Source organism: Diospyros lotus, chromosome 14 (genome assembly GCF_014633365.1).
Source record: "Diospyros lotus cultivar Yz01 chromosome 14, ASM1463336v1, whole genome shotgun sequence".
NCBI classification, from domain to species: Eukaryota; Viridiplantae; Streptophyta; class Magnoliopsida; order Ericales; family Ebenaceae; genus Diospyros; species Diospyros lotus.
In genome coordinates, this window is record NC_068351.1 from 22,728,234 (window position 1) to 22,754,026 (window position 25,793).

General features: G+C 36.8%; 1 protein-coding gene across 1 annotated transcript; it reads right to left on the bottom strand.

Annotated features, from left to right (window-relative positions):
• Nucleotides 1-2,407: 2,407 nt before the first annotated feature.
• On the bottom strand, nucleotides 2,408-25,264 carry LOC127790945 (receptor-like protein 13). Its single transcript, XM_052320680.1, has 3 exons — nucleotides 25,141-25,264; nucleotides 23,712-24,672; nucleotides 2,408-6,159 (listed from the first exon to the last, which is right to left on the bottom strand). The coding sequence occupies exons 1-3, from the start codon at nucleotides 25,262-25,264 to the stop codon at nucleotides 6,138-6,140; spliced, it is 1,107 nt and encodes a 368-aa protein (XP_052176640.1). The 3' UTR covers nucleotides 2,408-6,137.
• Between the last annotated feature and the right edge of the window lie 529 nt (nucleotides 25,265-25,793).

Sequence of the window (25,793 nt, forward strand, 5' to 3'; positions counted from 1 at the left end):
ATAGATAGGTGTTGAACACAGATTTTAAGGTCATAGAGGATGCACTCAAATTTATGAGAAGATAGCATAATTGTCAAAATATAGCAACGCTGCCGTTGCCCCTGCACCTCCGTCACCCCCACCAGCACCCCAACTCACACCATCGTTGGCCCCACCCGCACCCCAGCTCACATCGCCGACCGCAACTGCCAGTCGCACCTACCACCATTGACATTTCTGAGCACTTCACAGCCATGGATCAAAGAACTTCATCGCGACGGTCGTCCCTACCCGCCACTGCCATTGACATTTTTGGGTGCTTCTCGACCGTAGATCAAAACTTCATCGCAACCATGGATGAAGCCTGAGATCGGACTTCATTTGGTCAATATCCATGGATAAAGCCCGAGATTAGACTTCATTCGGTCAAGCTCGATCGGGCTTTCGATCGGACTTCATCGGGGGAGTGTTTCCATAGGGATGAAGTCCAATCGGGCTTCATCTATGGATGAAGCCCAATCACTTAAGTCCAATTGAACTTCATGGGAGTAAGTCTCCATCATCTATGTTATCTATTTTGGACACCATTGACAATCGTCTCTGTTCTTTGTTTTCACCAATGGTGTTGCCCAGGAAGGAAGAACTCGTTGTGACTCAGACCTATAAATGCATCTACCCATATCAAGCAACAAAACCCAAAATAAAAAAAAAAAAAAAATCTATAGATACAGAGAAGACCCATAAATGTACTATGATATTGAATTGAAGTTGGAAAAAAAATAAAGAATTTAATGGTTCACAAATAAAACAGTAGAGGACAGATTATATTTTGTGCTTTTTGAAACGTGAACGATAGAACATTGAACTTATAATTTAACAGTGAGGGGTAGAAAATATTTTAATCACTCATTATTTTCTTACAACGACTATCAACAATGGAGGGGGCGATGGAGGTACGACAGTCAGCGCAAAGAGACGGCTATCAACGGTTGCTTGAGGCACCCATGGAAAGGGAAGATAGAGGAGAGATGAGAGAAGAGACGACCATGGGAAGGAAAGGAGAGATGTGAGGATATTTTTGTCATTTTAACATTTTTCTGTCATCCTTTTTGTTATCATGTATAAGTAGCATTGTCCATTTGTCCCTAACCATTTCTTCCTCACTTATTCTCTCTCTCTCTCCCCCACCCGTCGTTGCCTCAACCCGCTGGCTGCATCGTCGTTTCCTCACTCGTAGGCCACGAAACCCATCAATCTTCTCACAATCGTCATTGCCACCTGCCAGTCACGCCGCCGCCGCCCTCATCCGCTGGCCATGAAACTCATCCCTCTTATGACCATCTCTCTCCCTCTCATGACCGTTGCCCCCACCTACTAGTCGCACTATTGCCACCCTCGCCACGAAACCCACTACCACCGTCTATCGCATTGCCCAAAAACCCACAAATTAGTGGTTCACTAATTGTAAGTAATTACTAATTAATCTCATATTGAGTTTATATTATTTTTTTATCCGTTATTTTTATTCATCTCACACATATTATATATTTTCAGATTATGAACTAGAAGGTTGTTTTAGTTGGACAAGATATTTTGAAGTTTAAAAAAATTAGTAGTTTATCGTTGCATTAAATAAATCAGAATATTTGTAAAGTACTTCTGCCGTTACATTTGGTTTAGATGTTTTCAGGTGGTCTATTATGTTTTTTGTTCTATTATCTTCCACAGCCTGTTTATATGGGAATGAAACTCATGAGACTTTTGTGTATATTCTAGCAACTTGTTCCCTGTGCTATGCTTGGCTGTGTATGGTAGATGACAGAGAGTTGGTGATTTTTGGGACACATTTTATTGAGTTATTGGATTCAATTTTAAGCTGAGATACAGTACTCTTCAGACTCATTTGGTGAAGTTGGCCCTCCATTCTTGATCATTTGGTGAAGTTGGCTATCTTATTTAGATGAAGGTTTAAATGTTTTTTAACAAATTAAGTAGAGCAAGACTAAGAGAAATTAGGGAGGCCCTAGCATTCTTTAACTAGAAAATAATTTTCAGCATGCAATGAAATTTACTAAAAAATAATGCCTAGGCATTCTTTAAATAAAAACTAATTTTTAACATGCAAAAAAAAAAAATTACTGAAAAATAAAGCATTTCAGGATTCATGAATGAATTCACCCAGTTATTTTAATAGTAAAAATACATACTAGTAGTAAAACATTATAAACTTCAGGAGGAGAAATACATGAGGAGAGATGGAACTCTGAATTGACTCCCTTAATTTTGATAAAACATTATAAACATTGAATTGATTTACATGTCTTCCACAGTCCCATATCTTGATTTTTACATAAATCCAATAACAAATTGTGAATTAGAGTACATTTTTGTGGTTTCATGTGACTCAGGTTGGTGTGGTTATACAATTTGCACGTAGATATATACCTGAAATTCATACATCTATATCACCTTACTGGATACCAACCATGTTGCAAAGCTTGGTTAAAACAGGCCTCTTGGGGTGGTCTTGACGAAGATCGGTTATGATGAACCTTTGTTCATTCATTTTAACAATATACAACAACAACAACATATCTAACCTTTATCCCATTATGTGGGGTTGGCTACATGAATTCTAGACTTCCATGTATTTATGTCTTTTATCATATCTTCATTTAGGTCTATACACTTAATATTAAACTTTAATGTCTCTCAAAGTTTTCTTAGGTCTGTCTCTACCTCTTTTTTTGACTAATTGTTCTATTTCATCAACTCTCCTCACAAGAGTGTCTCCTTCTCACATGACCAAACCATCTTAGTATAATCTCTCTCATCTTCTCATTGATTGACACTACTCCTACCTTATTACGAATAACTTCATTTTTAATTTTATCTTTTCTTATATAGCTGCACATCTATCTTAACATTCTCATCTCCGCTACGCTTGTCTTTTGCTCATGCTAGTATTTGACTGCTCAAAATTCTGAGCCATATAGCAAGACTGGTCTTATAGCTGTCCTATAGAATTTTTCTTTCAGCTTTAATGGGATTTTACCATCACATAACACCCCCGATGCATTTCTCCATTTTAGCTAACTTGCCTTAATTCTATGTGTGACATCTTAATGAATTTCTCCATCTTTTTGAATCACTGATCCTAAATATTGAAAATGGTATTTTCTTTGTAAGATTTGGCCTTCCAATTTTATTATAACATCCTCCACTCTTGCATTCTTACTCAATTTACATTCCATATATTCTGGTTTCTTTCTACTTAATTTAAATCCCTTAGATTCTAAATTATTTCTCCACAACTCAAGCTTAGTGTTCACTTCTTCTTTTGTTTCATCCACCAACACTATGTCGTCTACAAATAGCATACATCATGGCACCTTTGTCTATATATCTTTAGTAAGTTCATCCATTATTAAAGCAAATAAGTATGGATTTAGTGCAGAACCTTGATGCAGTTCTATTGTAATTTTAAACGGTTTAGTATCCCTTCCGCATGTTCTGATCTTTATCTCTGCACCGCGATACATGTCCTTAAGGGCTTGTATATAGGCTATTCGGACTCATTTCTTCTCTAAAACCCTCCATAATACTTTTCTAGGGACCCTATCATAGGCCTTTTCTAGATCTATAAACACCATATGTAGGTTCTTCTAATGATCTCGATACCTTTCCATTAGGCGCCTCAGTATGTATATAGCTTCCATTGTTGACTTACCAGACATGAAACCAAACTAATTTTTTGAGACCTCTATTTCTTTTCTGAGCCTCTACTCTATTACTCTCTCCTAGAGTTTCATGGTATGGCTCATTGACTTAATTCATCTGTAATTTTCACAGTTTTGAACATCTCATTTGTTCTTGTATATAAGAACTAAAGTACTATTCCTCCACTTATCTAGCATCTTTTTGGATTTAAGGATCGCATTAAATAATTTCGTTAGCCAGGAGATGCCCTCTTCTCCCATGTATTTCCATGCTTTTATTGGTATATTATCCAATCCCACCGCCTTATGATTTTTCATCTTTTTTAATGCTTGCCTTATTTCATTTGAACTTATGCGTTGATAAAATGTATAGCTCATGTTCCCTTCGAAGTTACTAAGATATCCCAACCTAACTCTTGTGTCGCCACCATCATTGAATAATTTTGTAAAATACTCATTCCATCTCTCTTTAATCGCTCATTCATTTACTAATACATTTTGATTTTCATCTTTTATGCATTTCACTTAATTTAAATCTTTTGTTTTTCTTTCTCTTGTTTTAGCTAATTTATATATATCCATTTCTCCATATTTTGTATTAAGTCGTTTATATAGATTCTCATATGCTTTTGACCTTGCTTCACTGACAGTTCTTTTGCTGTCTTTTTTGCTTCTTTATAATTTTTTAGATTTTCTTCATTGTTGCACTAATATACAGCCTTATAGTAAGTTTTCTTATTTTTAATTTTCAATTGTACATTTTCATTCCACCACCAAGACTCTTTAAGGTTATGAGCTTTACCATTTGTCTCTCCAAGGACTACCTTTGCCATGTTTCTCAAGGCATTAGCCATTTCTCTCCATATTTGGTTTGTCTGTCCTTCTCCATTCCATTCCCTTCTACCCCTTAATTTTTCTTTGAAGATTAGTTGTTTCTCCTATTTTAAATCCCACCACCTGATTCTTGGATTTTGTTTTATGTGATTTTTTTTGTTTCAATTTCTTACTTGGACGTCAAGTACTAAAAGTCTGTGTTGAGTAGTCAAACACTCTTCTGGTATCACCTTACAATTCCTACAACATAACCGATCCTCTTGTCTCATGAGGAAGCAATCTATTTGGGTGCTTAATGTAACATTTTTGTATGTGATTAAGTGTTCGTCCCGTTTTTTAAACCTAGTATTGGTTATGATAAACCCATATGCCATAGCAAAATTTAGAATAGACTTACCCTCATTATTAATTTCTCTGAATACATACCCTCCATGTACCTCTCTATAGCCATTTCCATCTCTACCCACGTGACCATTTAAATCACCTCCTATAATCACTTTCTCTCCTCTTGGTATCATTTGTATGAGTCCTTCTAGGTCCTCCCAGAATTTTGCTTTTATCTCCTCACCTAACCCCACTTATGGTGCATATGTACTAAAGATATTCATAGTCATTCTTCCTAAACTAACTTTCACCATAATAATCATATCCCCTATTCTCTTTACATCCACTACCTCATCTACTAAATTTTTATCCATAATAATCCACACTCCATTTTTTGCTTGATCATTTCCTATGTAGCATATTTTACGTCCAATTTCTAATAAAGTTTTTTTCTTTTTTCCCTACTCATCTCGTCTCTTGAAGGAATATAATATTAATTTTTCTCCTAATCATCACATCTACCACTTCCATAGCTTTGCTTGTTAATGTTCCTATGTTCCATGACCCAATCCTTAATCTATGATTTTGGTTTTGGCCTTGACTTTGAATTTGATTTTGTTTTTAATTTTAATTTTGTTTTTTATTTTGGTTTTGATTTTGATTTTGATTTTGTACTAGTTTCTTTACCCACATCCGTCCAAGCAAATGTGGGGACCCTTGCTCATTTATCACTACATTCGGGTAGCGATGCAGCGGCCCTATCTCACTTGACACTACACGCGGACAGTGTAGCACGTCGCTATGAAGGGTTACACCTACGCCCCAACGATTTTTCATAATTTGTCTAGAGTTCATGTTTTGGATCCGACTAAGTTTTAGATATCTTTGACAGTAAACCTGTGAGAAAATTCAATGCTCTAAGCTACAAACAGCTGTTAACTGGATGAATTGATTAACAAGAGATAAAATGGTATTCCCCAGCTATCACTCTTTCAGGGTCTAGAAAAATGCTCTAAAAGCAACCCGAGACATCTTTGCTTAGGCCTACAACTCGCTGCCCAGATGGCACATAGCCAACATGACATTTGACCTGAAAAGGCAACAAGCAAGATTCACAATAAGAGAAGAGATCAAGATCTCGAACAATGACAAGCCCACCCGCTCCTCTAGCATGACCAATATATTCCACTTTCACATCCAGCTTCAGGGAATACAGCATCTTGAACAATATCCTTCACCTTCTGTCTGTAGCTTGGAAATGTAGAAAAAGAAAAAGGGATTTCAAAATCTCGTAACATAGCAACTGCAAGTCCATAGTGAGCATAGAGATATGTAAATGGAGAAAGAAGAAGAGAGGACAAACGTAGATAAACAGATATCATGATAGAGGCTTACATCAATACTAAAGCCTGAACAAGTATCTAAATAGCCCCACATCAAACCTAAATTAGTATGCTCCAGGCAACTTAAGAAGACAACAAGACTGAGCCTAACCAATCCAAATCCAAGATAGCACGACGATGAAAAGGGCTTTAACCATGGCTCATAGCCTCATACAATCAAATGCATAAGAGAATTTAAATGGTCTCTTATCTCTAGTTCAAAGCACATGAAAAGAAAGCTGTGCCTAATACAAACCATTCTAAAAAGGACTAATTCTTTTGAAATTGCCATGATCCTTGAATAGAACATGAAGACAAGAGTAGGATGTCTTCAATATGCAAAAGCAATAAGAACCATACACTCTGTTAAAACTTGTGAAACAATAACTAATGGTGCATGGTATGTAAAATCTTCTCAGCAAACTATTGAGCAGAGCAAAGGGTTCATATTCACATCTCTCATCCAGTTTATATGTATGTATATATTCAGAAAGAGATAAGAGACACATGAATCGAGCAATCGACATGAATGAATAACCCGCAAGGAAAAAACTGGCAAAATGAACAAGTCAAGATTCAGGGCAACCTCTAGTTCCTTCTTGATTGATATCTTCACCCAAACCTTCCAACAGGACCTACACAGCAGCCTCTATGGCTACGGTATCCGGATCTTGCTCGAAGCCCCCTAGGCTGAATCCATCTTCAAGCTCCACGTTGATGTGCCCCTCATTCAGAACGCCCATTGACGAACCAAATACCAAACAACGGGACAAGAACAAGATCCATCGCAACAAAACCCAGTTAGATCAAATGGCAAGTCGCGATGGGAAACAAAAGAACCTAGAAACAGAATCGGCCAAAAGCCTCGAGATTTGATGAGGAGAGTTGAAGACAAAGTTGGGTTAGTCAGATGCGGCGACCGTCGCCAACCCTCTCGCCCTCTCACTCTCACGACCGTCGCCGACCCTCTGGCCGCCATTTCTTTCTCAAGGCCTCAGAGGGTTGTGGGTTTTGTTTTGGGGATTTGTGGGTTTCTGGGCGGTGCGACCCTAAATCCAATGAAACTACACATTGTTGACAGCAGTTTTGTGGCTTCATATTGTTTGTGAATTACTCGAAATCGGAAGACAAGCTGCCTCGTGAGTTCAGCTTTGTGCAGCCATCATTCTTCTCACTGTGAATTTGTGTAATCTAACCCATAGTCTAATTTCCGTTTTGCAGTAAGGCCTGGATTCTACAACTATGCCCTCGTCATGTTTGGAACTCATGCAGTTGCATTGTTTGCAGTGGCGGACCCGAGGAATAATTTTAGTCGGGCAAGGGCTAATTTATTCTGGTTAAATTATAAAAATTATAATTATTTATATTAATATATATAAAAAAATAAAAAAAACCAGCTGGGGCCAACGCCCCCAGCTGGCCAAAATGTGGCTCCGCCACTGATTGTTTGCTTGTGGACTCGCTGGAGTTGCTTCTAGCTTTGGACTTTGGTAACCTTAAAGCTAAATTAATTTTGAAGCCATTTGAGAAGTGAAAATAACAAGAATTTCGTTTTTGTTTTTATTTTTTTTAACATCAGCATAACTAGGGAATTGTCTTTACATCTGCAGGTTGTACAATTTCACTGTTGTTTGTAGGATTGGCAATGGTTCGGTTCGATTTCGATTTTTGCTAAAACCATAATCAAATCAAACTTAAATTCTTAAAACTAAAACCAAACCAAAACCCATTTGATTTTAAAAATTTAAAACCATAACCAAACCATTCGATTTCGGTTCGGTTTCGGTTTAACCATGATTTTTTTAGTTTAATCCATACTAACAAACAAAGACAAATAACATTCATAAAATTTTTTGATAATTTCACAACAAATAAAGATAAATACTAATAAAGTTACCTTATTCTTGTATAAAGTTACAAAACTTCTTGGATATAAAATCACATCTCCAAACCTACAATTGTTAAGATCAATAAATTAATATTTGCATAATTAAATTATAATTTAAGCTAAAAAAATTTAGCTACGAAAGTTAATACCTTCATCAACAACATCAATATCTTTTTCATAAATTGATACATATCCATCTGAAATGAATGAGCCAACTCCATCTAACAAAATTATAAATATAGAAAATAAATTAATATGAAAATGTTAAAGTCTTAACAATAAAAAATAACTAGTAAATGAAATAAATTCACCTTTTTTCATTTCATTTGACAACCAACTTTGGGCACACATCAATGCTTCTATTGTCTTTGGATGAAGTCGATTACGATGAAGACTCACCAGTCTCCCACTAGAACTGAATGCCGACTCTGAAGCAACAGTAGATACAGGAATGGCTAATATATCTCTTGCAATAGTTTGCAAGGTAGGATACTTCACCTCATTCACTTTCTACCAAAGTAAAATATCAAACTGACCATTATCTACTATAACATCTTCATCCAAGTAAAGGTCCAATTCAGTTCTGAAACTAGTAACTTTAGTAGTTTTCCTCTTTTTAAGAAAAGATTGATATTCATCATCAAAAGAAATGAAATTCTCTCTTGGAGTGACGCTCCCATCCAATGTACATTCTTGGTTATTCACATCATTCACTTTGTTCTTTTTAATGTGATATTCCTCCATCAAATCATAACAAAGGTACTTATGCTACTAATTTGTTCATCATAGTCATAAGGATAGACCTTAGGAGAGTAAAAATCAAGAAAAGTCATCTTATACCTAGGATCTAACACTGCAACAACACCCATCAACTTATGAATCACATTCCAATATGCATTAAACTTATCTGACATGCTTTTTGCCATTGTACTAATCACTTCATTAGGAGACTTAACCCACTCATTCAATGTCAACTTGACCTTACAAATTATTGGAAAGTACATATTAGCAGTTGGATATTTTGTCCCAGAAAACAACTCAGTTACATTATAAAACAACTCTAATCTGTCACAAACATCTTTTGCAGTTTCCCAATCCCCGTCACTTGGCACATTCTTATACTATGATTCAAATAATTTAAGTCGAGGAAACACAGACTTATAAACCAAAGTAGTTTTAAGCATCAAATAAGTAGAGTTCCATCTAGTAGGACAATCCAAACCCAACCTTTTAGTATAATGCACTTTCATTTGTCGACAAACGTCCTCAAACTTTTCTATTCTTTTTGGAGATGTTGTCCAAAAAACTACACTTTCCCTCACATTATCAAAGGCATGCTTAATCACATCTAAACCAATCTTAACAATAAGATTCAAGATATGGGCAGAACAACGCATATGCAATAAAGATCCACCATTCAAAAGACATCCAACATTCAATTTTGCTTTAATCTTACCAATCATACTATCATTGATAGAGCAATTATCCACTGTAATTGTGGATAATCTTGAGTCCACATTCCACCCAAGCATAGCATCAATTAACACATCGGTCAACACATCACTTGTATGAGGGCAAGGGACATAGATAAACCTAAATGACATACAATTATAAATTATTAGTAAATTTAAAGTTTAGAACTACAATTATCAAATTTAACAACAATAAAACAATATACTAAGTTAAAAAATACTTGTCATACCTCAAAATTTTGCTATGCAATGTCCAAGACTTATCAATGAAATGTCCTGTAACAGCCATAAAACCCCTTTTTTGGTTACTAGAAGTCCACATATCCGTTGTAATAGCCACCCTACTGTCAATGTTTTCAATCAAACTCGTCACTTTATCCCTTTCTTCAGTGTAAATCCTCATGACATCATTCTTCAAAGTATTACGAGAAGGACACTTGAAAAGAGGTTGAATTGTACTTGTGAAATCTTTGAATCCACTATGCTCCACCATCGAAAGAGGATAATCATGCATAATGATCATCTTTCCTAATTTCTCTCTTCCTTTTCTTTCATCATATGGACCGGAAGAGATCTCTCCTTTCAAATCAAATTTTATAAACATTTGCCTTATATCTCCTACCAATCTTCTCTTGAGACACCTATTGAGATGTTGCTTCATAGTTGATGTACCATTTGTTGATTTACCCGCAAGTAATTTCTTACAATAGTTGCATTGAGACTTAATTTCTTTATTAATGACCACTCTTTGAAAATATTTCCATACATCACTTCTAGTCCTACCACCAATTTCCTTATCAGAAACATTTACGTCTTGAGAACTCTCCACCGGTATTGATTGATGAGTTTGTTCACCGGACGAAGATCCGCTCGCAAAACATTATTGTGTGCTACCACTTTGCGAGCATGCCATATTCTGTAAAAATTTACACAAAAAATACAACAACCTCAACAACAAATGAGCATGCCATATTCTGTAAAAATTTGCACAAAAAATACAACAACCTCAACAACAAATGAGCATGCCATATTCTGTAAAAATTTGCACAAAAAATACAACAACCTCAACAACAAATGAGCATGCCATATTCTGTAAAAATTTACACAAAAAATACAACAACCTCAACAAAAAATCAAGCATAAATAAGTAAACAAAATATGACCGGAAAAAAAAAAAAAAAAAAAAAAAAAAAAAACACCATACCAATAACCAGTTATATGAGAGCCGAGAGGCCGGCAGAAGGCGAGCAAGAGGTGGGCGAGGCTGACTGGCAGAAGGCGAGCAACGGCGGGCGAGGCTGATTGGCCGAGCCCTTGAGCAAGCATGGGGGAGAGAGCGAGAGTCGAGAGGCAGAGGGCGAGCGAGGGCAAGAACCGAGAGGCAACAAGGGTGAGAGGGGTCGAGCGAGAGGTCAAAAGGAAAGAGAGAGCAACAATGGCAGAGAGCTAAGGCGAGCGAGGGCAAGAGGGGCCGAGAGCAAGAGAGGGCCAGCGATGGCGAGCGAGAGAAATAGAGAGGCAGAGAGTGAAGGCGAGCTCCCGCCGACGAGCAAGAGAAAGGAGACGCAAGGGTGAGAGAGATCGAGGGCGACCGAGAGCAAGAGGGGCTGAGCTAAGCCCTAGCAAGAGAGATCGAGCGAGGGTGAGCGAGAGCCAAGAGCAAGAAAGGCCGAGTCAAGCCCTAGCAAGAGAGATCGAGTGAGCGTGAGCGAGAGCAAGAGAGATGCGGAGAGCTAGGGCGCGCGGATGAGATAGAGCGAGAGCCAAATCCAGAGAGGAAGGAGAAAAGAAAGGGAGAAGAGAAGGGGGAGAAAGAAGGCCAGATCGGGTGGGCGCAGGTGGGTTGGGTTAGGTGGGCTGGGTTGAATTTTTATATAATATATATATATTATACCTATTTTATTATATATATATATATAATATATTCGATTCGATTTGGTTCGGTTCGGTTCAGTTACCCACTATTCGGTTCAGGTTTTGGTTTGGTTTTAGTGAAAACCATAACCAAACCATACCCATTGAAACAGTGTTCGGTTTTTCCCCAAACCAAACCATTACCCAGTCAAACGATTTTTAATCGCGTTGACCGATTCGGTTTCGGTTCGATTCCCCACGATTTCGGTTACAATTGCCATCCCTAGTTGTTTGCTATCACAGCTTTTATCTTCCTTTCTTGTATATATAACCTTTCTAGTGGACTTTTTTCAGGTGAGTTTCCCGTTTTTCCTGTATATTTGCTTGTTAAGGTTGTGTCTGGAACTAACTAGGATTTTGGAATGAAAAGGAATATAGCATTGGGAATATTTATTTTGCTTTAATATCTCTCTCCTGAGAAACCCACCCTAGTTCCAAACATAGCAGAGATGCTTGACAATGAGCTGCTGTTCGGATGATTGTTGAATGCATTAATATTGTATTACATCTGTGATGATTAATGCAGAAGGAAGATTTGCTGTTGGACAATGCATATTACTCTGAGATGAGAGACGCAGGCTTCTTTGACTACGCGGATTGGGACTAGCTAGCTTTGTTGGGTGATATATAGATATATCTTGTTACCCTCTGTTACAGTATATATATATGTATATAGGTGAAGTGAAGGGGAACAAAATAGAAAAGAGAAAACAGAGAAACTTGTTTGTTAGTTCCCTTGCCAGTTGTAAATGTAGTCTCTTTTTTAAGTTCTCACCCAAAAAATTTGATCTAAAAAATAAAAGCCTACCCTTTGTTTAAGTTTTGAAGCATTGGCTTGGATGCACCTATGACTGCGGACGCAATCAATTGCATTGGCTGAAGGGTGGAATTACAATCAGTGAAGGTCTTAAGTTAGGGTAGAATTGTATTCCTATTCAAACTTGCCGGTTGACACAATTAGTTGATTGCATCGGCAGCTATAACGGGTACTTTCATTATATATTCCTGGGAAAGTGAGATGTGGCTGCTATTCTTTGACAATTGCATCAGGCTGGAAAAGGGTTTTATTATAGGCTTCCGTCTTCGTCTCCTCTTTCTCTCGCCATTAGCTACCATCTGTCGGCTCGTTTTTTGCCGCTTCCTATCGTTGTTGCCGCTTGTTAATAGGCGCTTGAGCTTGAGGAAGAACTTAGGTCGTCAACCTTTAGATGAGCCAAGTCCAAGCCAAGCAGGAGGTCACTAAACTTAAGAATTGTAGTGGCTTGACAAATCTATTCAAAGAAGTTTGGATAAGGTTGGCAAAAAAATCAGCAAATCATCAAAATTGACCACACCGCATCACACCACATGATTTTTTTGGGGCAGTGATTCGGCAATGTTTGAAAAATCCCCAAACCATACGATTTGCAATTTGAGATTTCTCGGTTCGTTAAAAATCGAACCAGCCGAGTATGTATTAATAAAAAAATAAAAATATATAAAATCCTAAATGTAAGGCCCAACCTTAGGGCTCCCAACTCCCTTATTCCCTTTACAATCTCTCCCATTCTCTTCCAAGAGCATTGTTGTAAATCATCGATTTTGCAAAATTCAATCGTCCGATCTTGAATCCGACTAGATTTTTACTATGAAAGCAACCCCGATCTATAAGAAGGTAAGTCTTTTAATTTTATCAGTTTTATTTTAAAATAAATCCATGATATATATATATATATATACACACGTCAAATTTGGGTTTGATAGAAAATTTAAGCATAGATCTACGAAAATCTAGCCGTTGGATCTTGCTGGTTTTTGGGTATGTTAATCAATAAGGGTAAGGGTGTCGAGAGGTTGCCTCTGATCTCCAAAAAATCTCCGCCCGTGGTGGCTCGCGCTGACTGGCAATGTTTTTTTATTTTGGCCAAAAATTAAAAACCAGATCTACGAAATTCCAGCCGTTAGATATGGCCTATTTTTAAATATATTAAACCCATTGGCTTGGTGTTTCTAATGGTAGGCTTTGATCATGGGAATATCTGGCCGACGATGGTCGCTAGTGATCGCGGGTGGCAACGGTTGTGGCTGGTATAGGCTGTTTATGGGGTTAGCCTAGGTTGGCGGCCCCTAGCTGATTCATGAACCCGTCCAATGTGCTTGGGTCCGGGTCTAGCTAGTTGTGGTAGCCTTGGGTCGGTTCAATTTTTAGGTGATTTGATCATGCATTTATTCAATTCTCATCTAATTTGATAATCTTGTTAGGTGACGTTGATGATCACAGCCTCTGAAACTACGAAGATGAAGTAGTGGAGAAAGCATAAATGAAGTAGCAGAAGAAACACCAAACCATGGAATTGCAAGAATCCGCATTGCATTTTGCATTGTGGTTTGGTGAGGTTTTTGCGCACCAATCTAGACTATGCGGTTTGGTTTAATGCCAAACCGCACATGCAGTTTGACATATTGAATCTCCCTTAAATTGCCCAAATCGCACTATGCCCATCCATAGGTTCAGATGTGTAATAATACACCCTTTTTTCTAGAGATGTTACAAGCAATCTTAAAGGTAGAGTTGTTGTAATACCCGAGAAATTCTAAAGCACTCGAGAGTAAATTATCTTGGGGCAAAAGTGAAATTTCAAATAAATTGAGGGTATGAGGGTAATTTCTTACCGTATGAATGACTGAATCGACTGTAGATAGTGCCCTGAAGCCGAGGTGCCAAAGGAAAATGATAGAGTATTGACGAGAATCTCGAGGCATGATTTATGGGATCGAAAAAAATCGGATCGAGAACGATTTTTGGTACAACTAAAATGCAGCTATCATTTAGACTACAAAACTGAATTGTTAAAGGCGACTTTCGGGGAGTCAACGGAAGCCTGAAGGGTCTTCAATTTTTCATAAGGAACAACCCTTCAATGGTTTCAGGAAGAAATGAAAGGGTTTAAGGCCAAAACAAAGATTCATGCTTAAATGCAATTTTTCAAAATTGCCCGAGGGGGTTGAAATGATGTTTTTTTGAAATCTTCAAGGGTCAAATGGATGTTTTAGGACTTGAGGGTCTTGAAAGCAATTATGAAAAGTTGAGGGGCTTGGTGAAAAAGGCCAAAGTAAGAAAGCCAAAGTTTGAGGGGCCAAAGTGCAATTAAGGAAAAAGGTGGGCAATGGGAAACCAAGAGACCTATATAGAAAGAAGCAAGTTAAGGGTGTGAATGAGACCACCCGTGAACCCTTCGATGCTTAAGTCAGTCTCGACCTAAAGAGGAGTTAGAGTTTAAGTGGCATCGCAAGCATACCTTTGTTAGGAGGAGGAGACTCTTATTTATAGAAAGCGATGAGACTGACAGGTGGTGGGAAACCCACATGTAAGGGCCCACTCTCGAATATTTCCGCTAACATAAGATATTCGAAAGAAGGTCGTCATAGTTATGATATAGAACAATACCATATTAAAACAAACAATTCATTTCATTACTAGCAACGGAAACTTAAGTAAGATTCAGTTACATTTCCAATACCTCATAAGTCTAGACTCGAAGGCCATACAAAATAAATAAGAGGCTCTAGTGTGAATTAACAAAATAAAACTCATTTCATTACAAGCTTCTCCAAAATGCTACTAAGGATCTTCAAGCTAGGACGCGTCTCCGTACACCACTATCCCTGGACCTTAGTCCCACTAGACTTGCCCCCAATAACAACATTTCCTTTATCTAGAATGACAAAGGAGATCAAGTGAGCCACAAGGCTCAGCAAGTTCGAGAAACAATGAACAATAAATAGGATCTAAGAGAATGGTGACACCAAAAAAAGTAATCAATGAGCCAATAGTCATGTACAAGATTCATAGTTTATGACTTTATCAATTCTAATTTAAATGTATCATGCCACCATGCACCACTATGCAAATGTCCATATAAATTCAATGTCAGTATCAAATCTCGCAGGCTCGCAAGCCATCAATCAACACATGCAAAAGTGTATCATATAAATAGAATCTCATAAATAAATATGGAGTCAACCTGCAGGGCTATGACCACCTCGTCCCGTGCTAGGTGCTCTAGGGTACCATTTCCCTCCGCCCAAAATAATAAATGCGCAAAGTTTAATAATAATAATAATGCATCATATTTGTGTCTTGACACATATGCATTCATGTTAGGTTACCAACATTGATGCCATGCACCCATATGCATATATAAATATCCACAGGTTTCAAATCCACATACTGATGATAATTACATCTCCACTAAAATCTCAATTTCATGATTTGAGTCTCCATGTGATTAAAATGACCACATCAAGCGTGTTAGCCCATTGTCAAGCTTGTATTGATCTTTTACACATAGTGGATATTTAATTTAATAATCATATTCTGATGAATATTTAGAGGGAAGCCCAAGGGAAATTTGATGTAAGTAGGGCATTTGACTAAGGCATCTCGTAATTTGAATATATTTGGGATCATTTAAAATAGATAAATCATGCATTCTGATTCCGAGTGTATTTTCGGATGAGACTTCAATATGTGCAGGACATTATTCAGATGGCCTTATACATATTCAGATAGGATCAGTGAACATTTGGATGGGAGGTTATTTTCAGATGATTCAACATATAGCATTCGGATGTGGTTTTGATCCATTCAAATATGGCTTCACAAGATGTCCCAAGACATCCGAATTGGGCATAATGCATTCGGATGAGGATTTAATTAGGCCATTCAAATGGATATATTCCATTCAGACAAAAATATTATAGGCTATGGGTTCCATTCGGATGAGTTCTAGCACATTCGGATAAGAGGAAAAATAAACTAGGGCATTCGAATGGATAAAGGAGTCATTCGAATGAATTGGGCTAATTTGGATGAATTTACAACATTTTCAAAGGGCATTCGGATGATATAGTAGATTCATTTGAATGAAGATGTTGGTTTTTAAACGAGACATCCGGATGAGGCAGAGAGACATTCGGATATATGCTATAATGTTGTGAGTGGTATCTGAATAGGATGGGGGAGGGGGTATTCAAATTGTTGCATATATATTGTAAGGGGGTATTCAAATGGCTGAATATATATTTGCAGGGGTTTCGAATGAAACCATGAGGAAATTTGAATAAGGCTTGTATATGAGAGTGTGATTCGAATTAGTCAGGGGTCATTCGAATGAGGCATATGTATATCTGGTGAGTATGATTCGGATGGTTTAAGAGGCATTCGAATGAGGCTTGAGTATGTATATATATGTGTAAGGGTTATTCGAATAAGTCATGGTCGATTCGGATTAATTGGAGTAATTTGGATGAATTTACAACATTTTCAAAGGGCATTCGAATGCTGCAGTGCCTATTTAGATAGTTCAACAAACTATGAGAAATAATGAGAATGGCTTTCGGATAGTACAGTACTTATTATTAAGATAGGTCAACAACCATGAGAAATAATGAGAGTGGCATTCGAATAGTATAATGCCTATTCAGATAGTTTCTTTGAATTTTGGTGAGAGTGATTTAAATGGGGAGAGAGTGATTCGAATGGGAAGTGAGGTATCCAAATATGGGTGTATCTATCCGGATAGAAGGCTGGTATATTCAGATTAAGCTATTTTGGACAGTTTTGATATTGTTTGGTAATCTGGGCATAACTCTCTCATTTGAGCTCTGATTGAGATGATTTAAGATGCTACGGAACGAAAAGAAAATTATTTACAACTTTCATGTTTTGAGTTTTGAGATATTCTGGCTTTATCAAGGTTAAAATCGGGCTCAAAGTTGTTGCTATTATGATCTATTCGGATATGGTGCCTTGGGCATCCGAATCAGATGGGCTTTTGGGGGTTATTCGGATATGGAAAAATGCTTATTTGGATAAGACTTCTACTATTCGGATGGATATGTGTTTATTCGTATATGCATTCAACACAACTTTTTGGATACAGAATGAATAAGGTTTGTATCCATCCCTAATAAAAAATGTCATCCTTTGGAAGAGGATATAGAGTGACATAAGCCCCATTTGAAACTCAATAAGACCCATAAAAGAAAACCATCAAGTAGGGGATTCAATAACCATTGCATAAAGGAGCACAGCATAATGTATATGTATCTAAACTTACATATACAATCAAACAATGAGGTTAAATGGCAGCTAACAGGGTTTCCACGAGAGTAAGAGTTGCACAAGAGAACTTGCCTGATGACTTCACCATGCAGACAAAATCTCTCTTTCTGAAGCTCATCTCGGCTAAGACTAAAATTATAGAGACGAGAAGCCAAGAGGGAAAGAAGAAGAAATAGGAAGAAGAAGTTGCAAAAAGGAAAGGAAATAGGAAGAAGAAGTTGCAAAAGGGAAAGGCAAGTACACAAAAGAGACAGATTACTGATGCAAATGAAGCACGAAGAGGGAAATGTAACAGTTTGCACCTACAAATTGGTCAAAATGACCTGACTCCCCCTCATCCTAACAACGGTCTAACGAATGTCCAAGGGCACTATTGACATTTGCCATTTTCTCATTTTTTTTCCCATATTCTTTATTCAACCCAATTGTGGAATTACACACTTGCCCTTACCTTTTTACCATGCATAAACATTCATTAACCCATTTTAAACATTTTATACTTTATTTCAAATTCATGTTAAATTCCAGTCATTATTTGCAAATGGGTTCAAGCCCAATCCATTAATCTATTTCAAATAAACTCGGTCCAACTAAATTAAGGCCCAACAGTTCTTCTTTCAACTTTCACTTATTCGTATCAACTTTACACTTGGACCTAACTCAATTCCAAAGCCCAATCCCCTTCATTCAAAATTAAAATTGTAAACACATCTCAATGGCCCAATTCCTTTGGACTTTTTCCACATTTTTAAATCCCATTTGAATGGGCTCCCAAATTCTTATTTCCACTTACACTTTATTCCATTAAAAAAATATTTCAAATTTTCAATTAACTAAAGAAAAAAAATTTGAGCTCAAAATAAAATACTCAAAAACGCTTAGACCCCCTAACGAGTCATTACACCTCACCTCTCGGTAAGCATCTCGATAACAACTTTGATTGGGTCTAGCGGGGTTCGCACAGCCCATTGGCGTGTGGCCTAAACAACGATAAGGAGATGGGATAGCCACTCGACTATGACTGAGTGAGTGTGCACCAAGTGACCTACACACTCACTCGGTCATGACAGAGTGACCCTCTAGGCTACTCGATCGGCTTCTAAATCTTTGTGCACATGGTTGTATAGTCTCGACTTGATTTGTTATGGCTTGGGATAGAAAAATAGATTGGAGTATGGCCGAAAGAACTAAACAAGAGTGAAGGGGAAGATCACTCGGTCATGACTGAGTGACTACCGAAGTCACTCAGTGTAATACCCAAGAATTTTCAAAGGGCTTAAGAGTAATTTATTTTAGGGTGAAAATGCAATTTACGGATAAATTGAGGTTATAGGATAATTTTGGTACAATTATAAGCGACCAAATCAACTGCAAAGAGTGCCCTGGAACTAAGATGTCTAAGGAAATCAATATAGTATTGACGAGTATTTCGAGGCATGATTTATGGCATTGAAAGAAATTAAATCAGAAATAATTTTTGATACAGCTAAAATACAGCTGCGATTTAGGATAAGAAATCGAATAATTGTAGCGGGCTTCCAGGAAGTCAAAGGAACCTTGAGGTGTTTCATATTCGGTATGTAGAGCAACCCTTCAGCGGTTTCAGGAAGAAACAAAAGGTTTTACGTTCAAAACAAAGATTCAGACCTAAGTGCAATTTTCTAAAATTGCTAGAGAGAGGTCGAAATGGTGTTTTTTCGGAATCTTCAGGAATGAAATGGAAGTTTTAGGACTTGAGAGTCTCAATGGAAATTATGGAAAGTTGAAGGGCTTTCTGAAATGAGCCAAAGTGAGAAAGCCAAAACTTGAGGAGCCAAAATGCAAAAAGCTCAAAGATTTGGCAATGGGAAACCAACCAGCAGCTTTACCGATTGTTGACCGCCGATTTTGGCCATGAGGAACCCACGGGGGTTGGTCGAGGATGCTTTTAGGTTAAAGCTTGGCCGACAAAAGCCACGAGGGTGGCCAGATTTTGACAAAAATCGATCAAAAATCTGGTCATTTTGTCGAAGCTCTACAAGTGGCGATTGTGGTCGGATTTTGATGCTTCCAGGTGGATCTAAGAAAGGTAGAAATGCTTAAGGGGTCGGATTAAGCGGCTAAGTGACTGCTACGCTACCCTGCACATTTATTTATCAAAACTACAACTAAATTCATCAGACGTCAATCCTTTTATTAAAGCAGGTGTAGGGCGATTATACTCGCCAGTGTGCGAGTGTGCGTGTAGTACAATTTTAAATTTATATTTCGGTAAGTCCGAGTCGGTTCACAGGGAGATTATTTATGGTTGAAAGTAAAAATCATAAAATATTTGAGTTTAGGAGGTAATTAAGATGATCTAAAGACAATAATTAAAGCTAAACTAATACTGAATTTAAGTAGCTTGGGTCAAGATAATTTCAGTGTCAAAACCAATTAATTCCCAATTTGATAGAAAAGGTCAGCAATATTCATCTGAATTAAGTTTTACAGCTCTGTTAGTAAATTTAGTTCAAGATAATGGTAATTCTTGTTTAAGCAATATCCATACATGGCATGGAAATTCTAAGTTAAGCAATTACCATAAATTGAACTATATTCCATAGACAGAATTTATAGATATAGATTAATCATTTAGGCTTGGGTATGAAAACGTTTCCAGATCTAGCAATCTCCATACGTGGCATGAAAATTCTAAGTTAGGCTTATGCTCCAATCCAAACTTAAAGATACAACGCACACTGCTCAAATTAAATCAGATTAATATTACATATTTTAAGCGCAGCTTTCTTTGGGAATCATTGGCGTTGGACACTGTCCTTGCCTTAACCCAAGAATGGATTTAGTTACTCATCTTCATTTTAAAATAAATTGGCAGGAATTTAAATAACGAGAATTAAAAGACAGTATTTAAAAGACTATTTTTTAACCGACCATATAGGCGGTATATAATGAAAATACAATAATTGAAAGACTATTTTTTAACCGACCATATAGGCGGTATGTAATTGAAAGATAATAATTGAAAGACTATTTTGAACCGACCATATAGGCGGTATGTAATTGAAAGACAATAATTGAAAGACTATTTTGAACCGACCATATAGGCGGTATATAATAAAAAGATAATATGAATAACATAATACAACTATATGGAAACAAAGGTTAAAGATTTAAGAGAAAAATTCTAAGAACAAAACTATATAGAAACTAAAGTTGAAAATTTAAGAGAGAAATCTAAAGATCACAATTATACTTTCATTATAAGAAAATCCAATCCTTACAAATGCACCCTAAGTGCTCTATTTATAGGCTAGAAAATGTAATGGAAACTATTCAATTATATAATTTAATAATACAAAATATCTAATTAATGATGTAAGCGATGATGTAATTCCAACTCATGATCTAAGCGATGATGTCACTCCAACCCATGATGTAAGCGATGATGTCACTCCAACCCATGATGTAAGCGATGATGTCATCAATTTGTGAGACTTGGGCTTTTCATATTTTTGGGCTTGGGCCTTGCTTGTGTTGGGCTTGGGCTTAAACCTTCCTTGTGTTGGGCTTGGGCTTGGGCCTTCCTTGTGTTGGGCTTGGGCTTGGGCCTTACTTGTGTTGGGCTTGGGCCTGGGCTTTTCATATTTTTATATTATTATATTATTATATATATTATATTTATTTTTTTTATATTTTATATATTTTATATATATTTTTATATTAATATTTTAAACATGCACAAAATCACAAAATGCATAATAATATTCAATTTAAACTATTTTAAGATCAAAATAAGGGTGAAATTATAATAAAATTTTTACAAAATTGATCACTAATCACTAAGGGGCTTTCAAGGCTTGGGTTTTTCTATAAATAGCAATGGAGTGGCCGAGGGTTTCAAAGGATTGGAGCTTCAAATTGCTCCCAATTGTAAACGAATTGAGGCATGAAATTAAGAGGCTTTTGTTGCCCATGAGTAGTAGATCAAATCTGGAGATTTTGAGGCGTTTTCATGGTGGTTTGATAGGGTTTTGAGGTTTGGTTGAATGCTTTAAGAATTAAAATCTCAGATCTGAGAGATCGAGTAAAAAATGAGGGAATTGGATAAGGGGGTTTTGTCCCCCATGTCCGGAGGATCATTTCTGGAAAATTGGATCAATTTTCGTTGGGAGATGAGAGAGATATGAAGCTTCGTTGGAAAAATGAATTTTGTTGGAAAATAGGTTTGAACACTCTCAAGACGTCTCTGATCGAGCGATTTGAAACTATAATCATGTAGAGGATGAAAAGAGAAAGGTGTAGGTTCAAATGGGAGGCGAAACTGAGCTCAAACGAAGGAGAAAAGGCCAAAAAACCAGGGTTGTTCAGAATTTAGTCGAAAAATTCCAAAGGTGTGGGGGGGCACATGCAATGTTAAAAAAATTTGAAAAAAAATCCCAAAAAATCAAGAAAAATAAAATAGGGGGTTTGTGTTTAAATTTTTGATGTTTGCCTTTCAAATTTCTCGATTTTCGCAATGACCAGCCTCATTTTGCGTGCAAATGAAGATTTGGGGTAAGTTCTGGAATTTTTTCTTAAAGTTCTTAGAATTGTTATGAAAAAGATTCGAGAAAATAGTTAAGAAGGTATTTATTTAGAATTTTAGAGAGGAAAATGAGAGAAAAATGGAAGAAAATAGAAGAAATCATGGGAAAATTATGAAAAATAAATATTTATGTTCCTTTCAAATAAATATAGTGTCTAGGGATCATTGAGGCTCGAGATTAAGTGATTTCTAAGTTTGACACGAAAATCGAGACTGACATACAAATCGAGGTGGTGCACGTTTTTCGAGGTGTTCTGAACTTAGTGCAAAAGGTAAGTGGTTCAACCCAAAAACCCAGTTTCATGTAAACGTTTTATTATTATGTTGTCATGTCTTGGTATGTTATGCATCACGTAGAGTGTATTTACATTTTCTGATAATGAAATATGCATTTGAGCACATTGAGATTCACGGTCATACGTTGCATGGGTTTAGGATTAGGGACTGGCGCTGTTGCTTTGCCAATGGTGCACCCATACACTTCGGTTTGGCAGGAAGACTATAAAAATGGTGAGTAACAGTTGGGTGCGGTCGCCCCAAAATGAGAGTAAAGATGTTATGTGCATTGCATTCATACATGTGCATTAAATGATGTACCATTACTTAGATGATTCATCATCTAACTTGTGTTTTATCCCTGAAATATTCAAACGTTCAAGATAGGGATTGTAGCAAATACGAGGATGAATGAGACATAAAATGACACTTAACAAAGTGCATGATGAATTGAATTATGAATTGAATGTATGTTATGTATTTAAGTTTTACTACTTTGAATTCTGAACGTTTTGAGAAATGATGATGTAAGAATTGATTTATGATTAATGTTAAAATGTTAGGTTCAATTTTAGCTTTCGCATTTGATGTTATGATGATTCTATTTCGAGATAAATGTATGAAAATTTTGAGATGGATATGAGAAATGATATGATTTAGCATTAGATTTGAAGAAAAAAATTATTATCTTAGAATTATCCTAAGCTATAACATGATAGAGAAAGTGGGGTGTTACACTCAGTCATGACTGAATTTCCTTAGTTGCTTGCTTTCGTTATTTTGTTCAGGCTCTGGAAGTGCTTCTTTAGCCCATTTAGCCCTCTTGGTCTTGGTATTGATGGTCTTGTCCCATATTAATTTTTAACCCAATTTTGCCACTTATGTTTTCGTAGACTTAGACTAATTGTTCGGCATAACATTTTTAATAAGGTCAAAATGGCTCCTTTTAAAATATAAAAAGATGTAAGATACAACTAAATAATTTAATTATGAGAAAAGAAGACTAGTAGAGGTTGTTGTGAGGAGGGTTGATGGATTATAATAGTTTTTAGCCAAAGCGATAAAGAATGACAAAAAAAAAAAAAAAAGCAAAAAAACCTAACGCTTATGTAGGAGATGAGAAATATTAATGTAGTGTTGAAAACAAAGCTATGATATTTGGGCATTGGGCATCAAATATATGTTAATCATCCATAGGTGAATGACAACAAAATTTAGAAAATCAAATTTAGAACAAACAAGGTATGTACACTGAACCTTCTTTAGATGGGTGATCGCTTATGTAGGAACCTGGCTTTGATCTTCCAAAGGTAACGAAGTAGTAGCAAGAGGTGATGAAAACGTCAACGAAATGGAACCATACTTGTCTCCAATGAGGATTTATGTACAAAATTCCTGCAATAACTAGTAACATAGTCAAGTAAGACCCTGCAAAGCTCGTATAGAAAGTGCCCATCTCAATAAAGCTGAATTCCACTTCACTGCTATTGTTGGGTGATGCTGTTGGCATGGGCGAATTGCAACTATTTGGAACTTCTTCTCTACAAAGGAGTGGATTTCCAATGTAGCTACTCCCATCAAAAGTTTGAAATTGGTTTGGTCCCTGAGGTATCCTTCCACTTAAGTTGTTGTAAGACACATTGAAGCTTTCCAGAAAGTGTAAACCTGTGAGTTCATAAGGGATATTCCCTTGCAAGCTGTTGTAGGAAAGATCCAAGCTCTCTATGTTCTCCAAGTTTGAGAAAGTTGCAGGGATCGGTCCAATCAAGTTGTTGTGGGACAAGTTCAATGATTTGATATGGCGAAAATTGCCAATTCCAGGTGGTATACAACCAGTCAATTTGTTATTTGAGAGATCAATTGCTGAGAAGAGGTCTAGAGGAACTCCTTTGTAAAACAGAGTTATTCCTTTTGTTGTGAACTCTATTTGATTCTCGAAATTACCTATTTTTATTTTGAGTTTGAAAGCATCAAATAATGATGTGACTTCTAGATCCCAAAAATAAATTGTTGGTATGGAAGTCGTTTTTGTATCGGCAGTATGCAAGCAATGTGGAATATCACCAAAGAAGTTGTTCCAAGAAAGATCAATGACGGTCAAGCTCGACAGGTGGCATATTTGATTTGGAATATTTCCCTCAAAACTATTATTTTTCAAGAGAAGCGTTTGCAGCTGGGAGAGGTTGCCAATGCCACTTCGGAATATCGTTGCTCAGGTGGTTATTAGAAAGATCAAGCACCTTCAACTGAGAGTTGTTATGAAAGACCTCTGGGAAAGGACCACTTAGCCTATTATTTGACAGCGAAACTAATTCTACCATTGACAGGTTTGAAAAACAAGATGGCACAATTCCTGTGAAATAATTATTTGAGAGGTCCAACTCACTCAGATCCTGAAGCTCACAAAATTCAATTGGGATAAGTCCTTCAAAATTATTATTATGCAAGGAAATGATCGATAAAAACGAGATATTCCAAATCCATACTGGAATCTTTCCTGCTAATTGATTGTGACCCACATTCAACAAACGCAAAGAGTTTATTGACAAGCTGTTTGGAATTTGTGTAAAGTGATTGTTGTCCAAAAGTAAAATTTGAATTGTGCCTGAGTTTGTTTGAGGGGGTAGGATAGGACCTGTCAAGCTATTGTTTGATAGGGTCAACAACTCAAGGACTCACAAGCCTTGGCCAAATGCACTGGTATTTTTCCAGATAATCTATTGTTTGATAAATCTAGAATTTGTAGAGAGGTTAGGTCACCCAACGAGGAAGGAATATCACCTTTAAAGCCATTTGTAGACATGTTTAAATATACTAAATGTGGAAAGATACTAGCAAGTTTGTAAGGGATGTAGTCTTCAATATGATTGTTGGATATATCAAAAAAGGAAAGCCTTGTCATGGAATTCAAAGGCAACTGTAAAATTGATCCATGTAATGAATTGTCTCGTATAACAAGACTTACCAATCTTGAATTATTCTCCAACAACCAATTCGGCCACTTCCCGTTAAAATCAATTCGAGAGAGCTCAATCTCTTGAAGTTCATTTTGATGGTAGAGGAAATGGGGAAAACCTACGGAGCAATTGCTGGATTTTGAATCAGATAGACGGATACTTGTTAATTGGAAACTTGGGGTTGAGGAATGACATTCCCTTTCCACCACCAACTTATTGTTAAGGCTTTCAAGAGACTTAAGTTTGGAATGGTTTAAAAATGACTTGAATGAGACTGGAACTTCAAATTGATTATCTGAAAATGCAAGGTATTTCAAGGTTGTTAGATTGACAAGGGGAGAAAAAGCGATATTTCCATTTAAATAATTGAAAGAG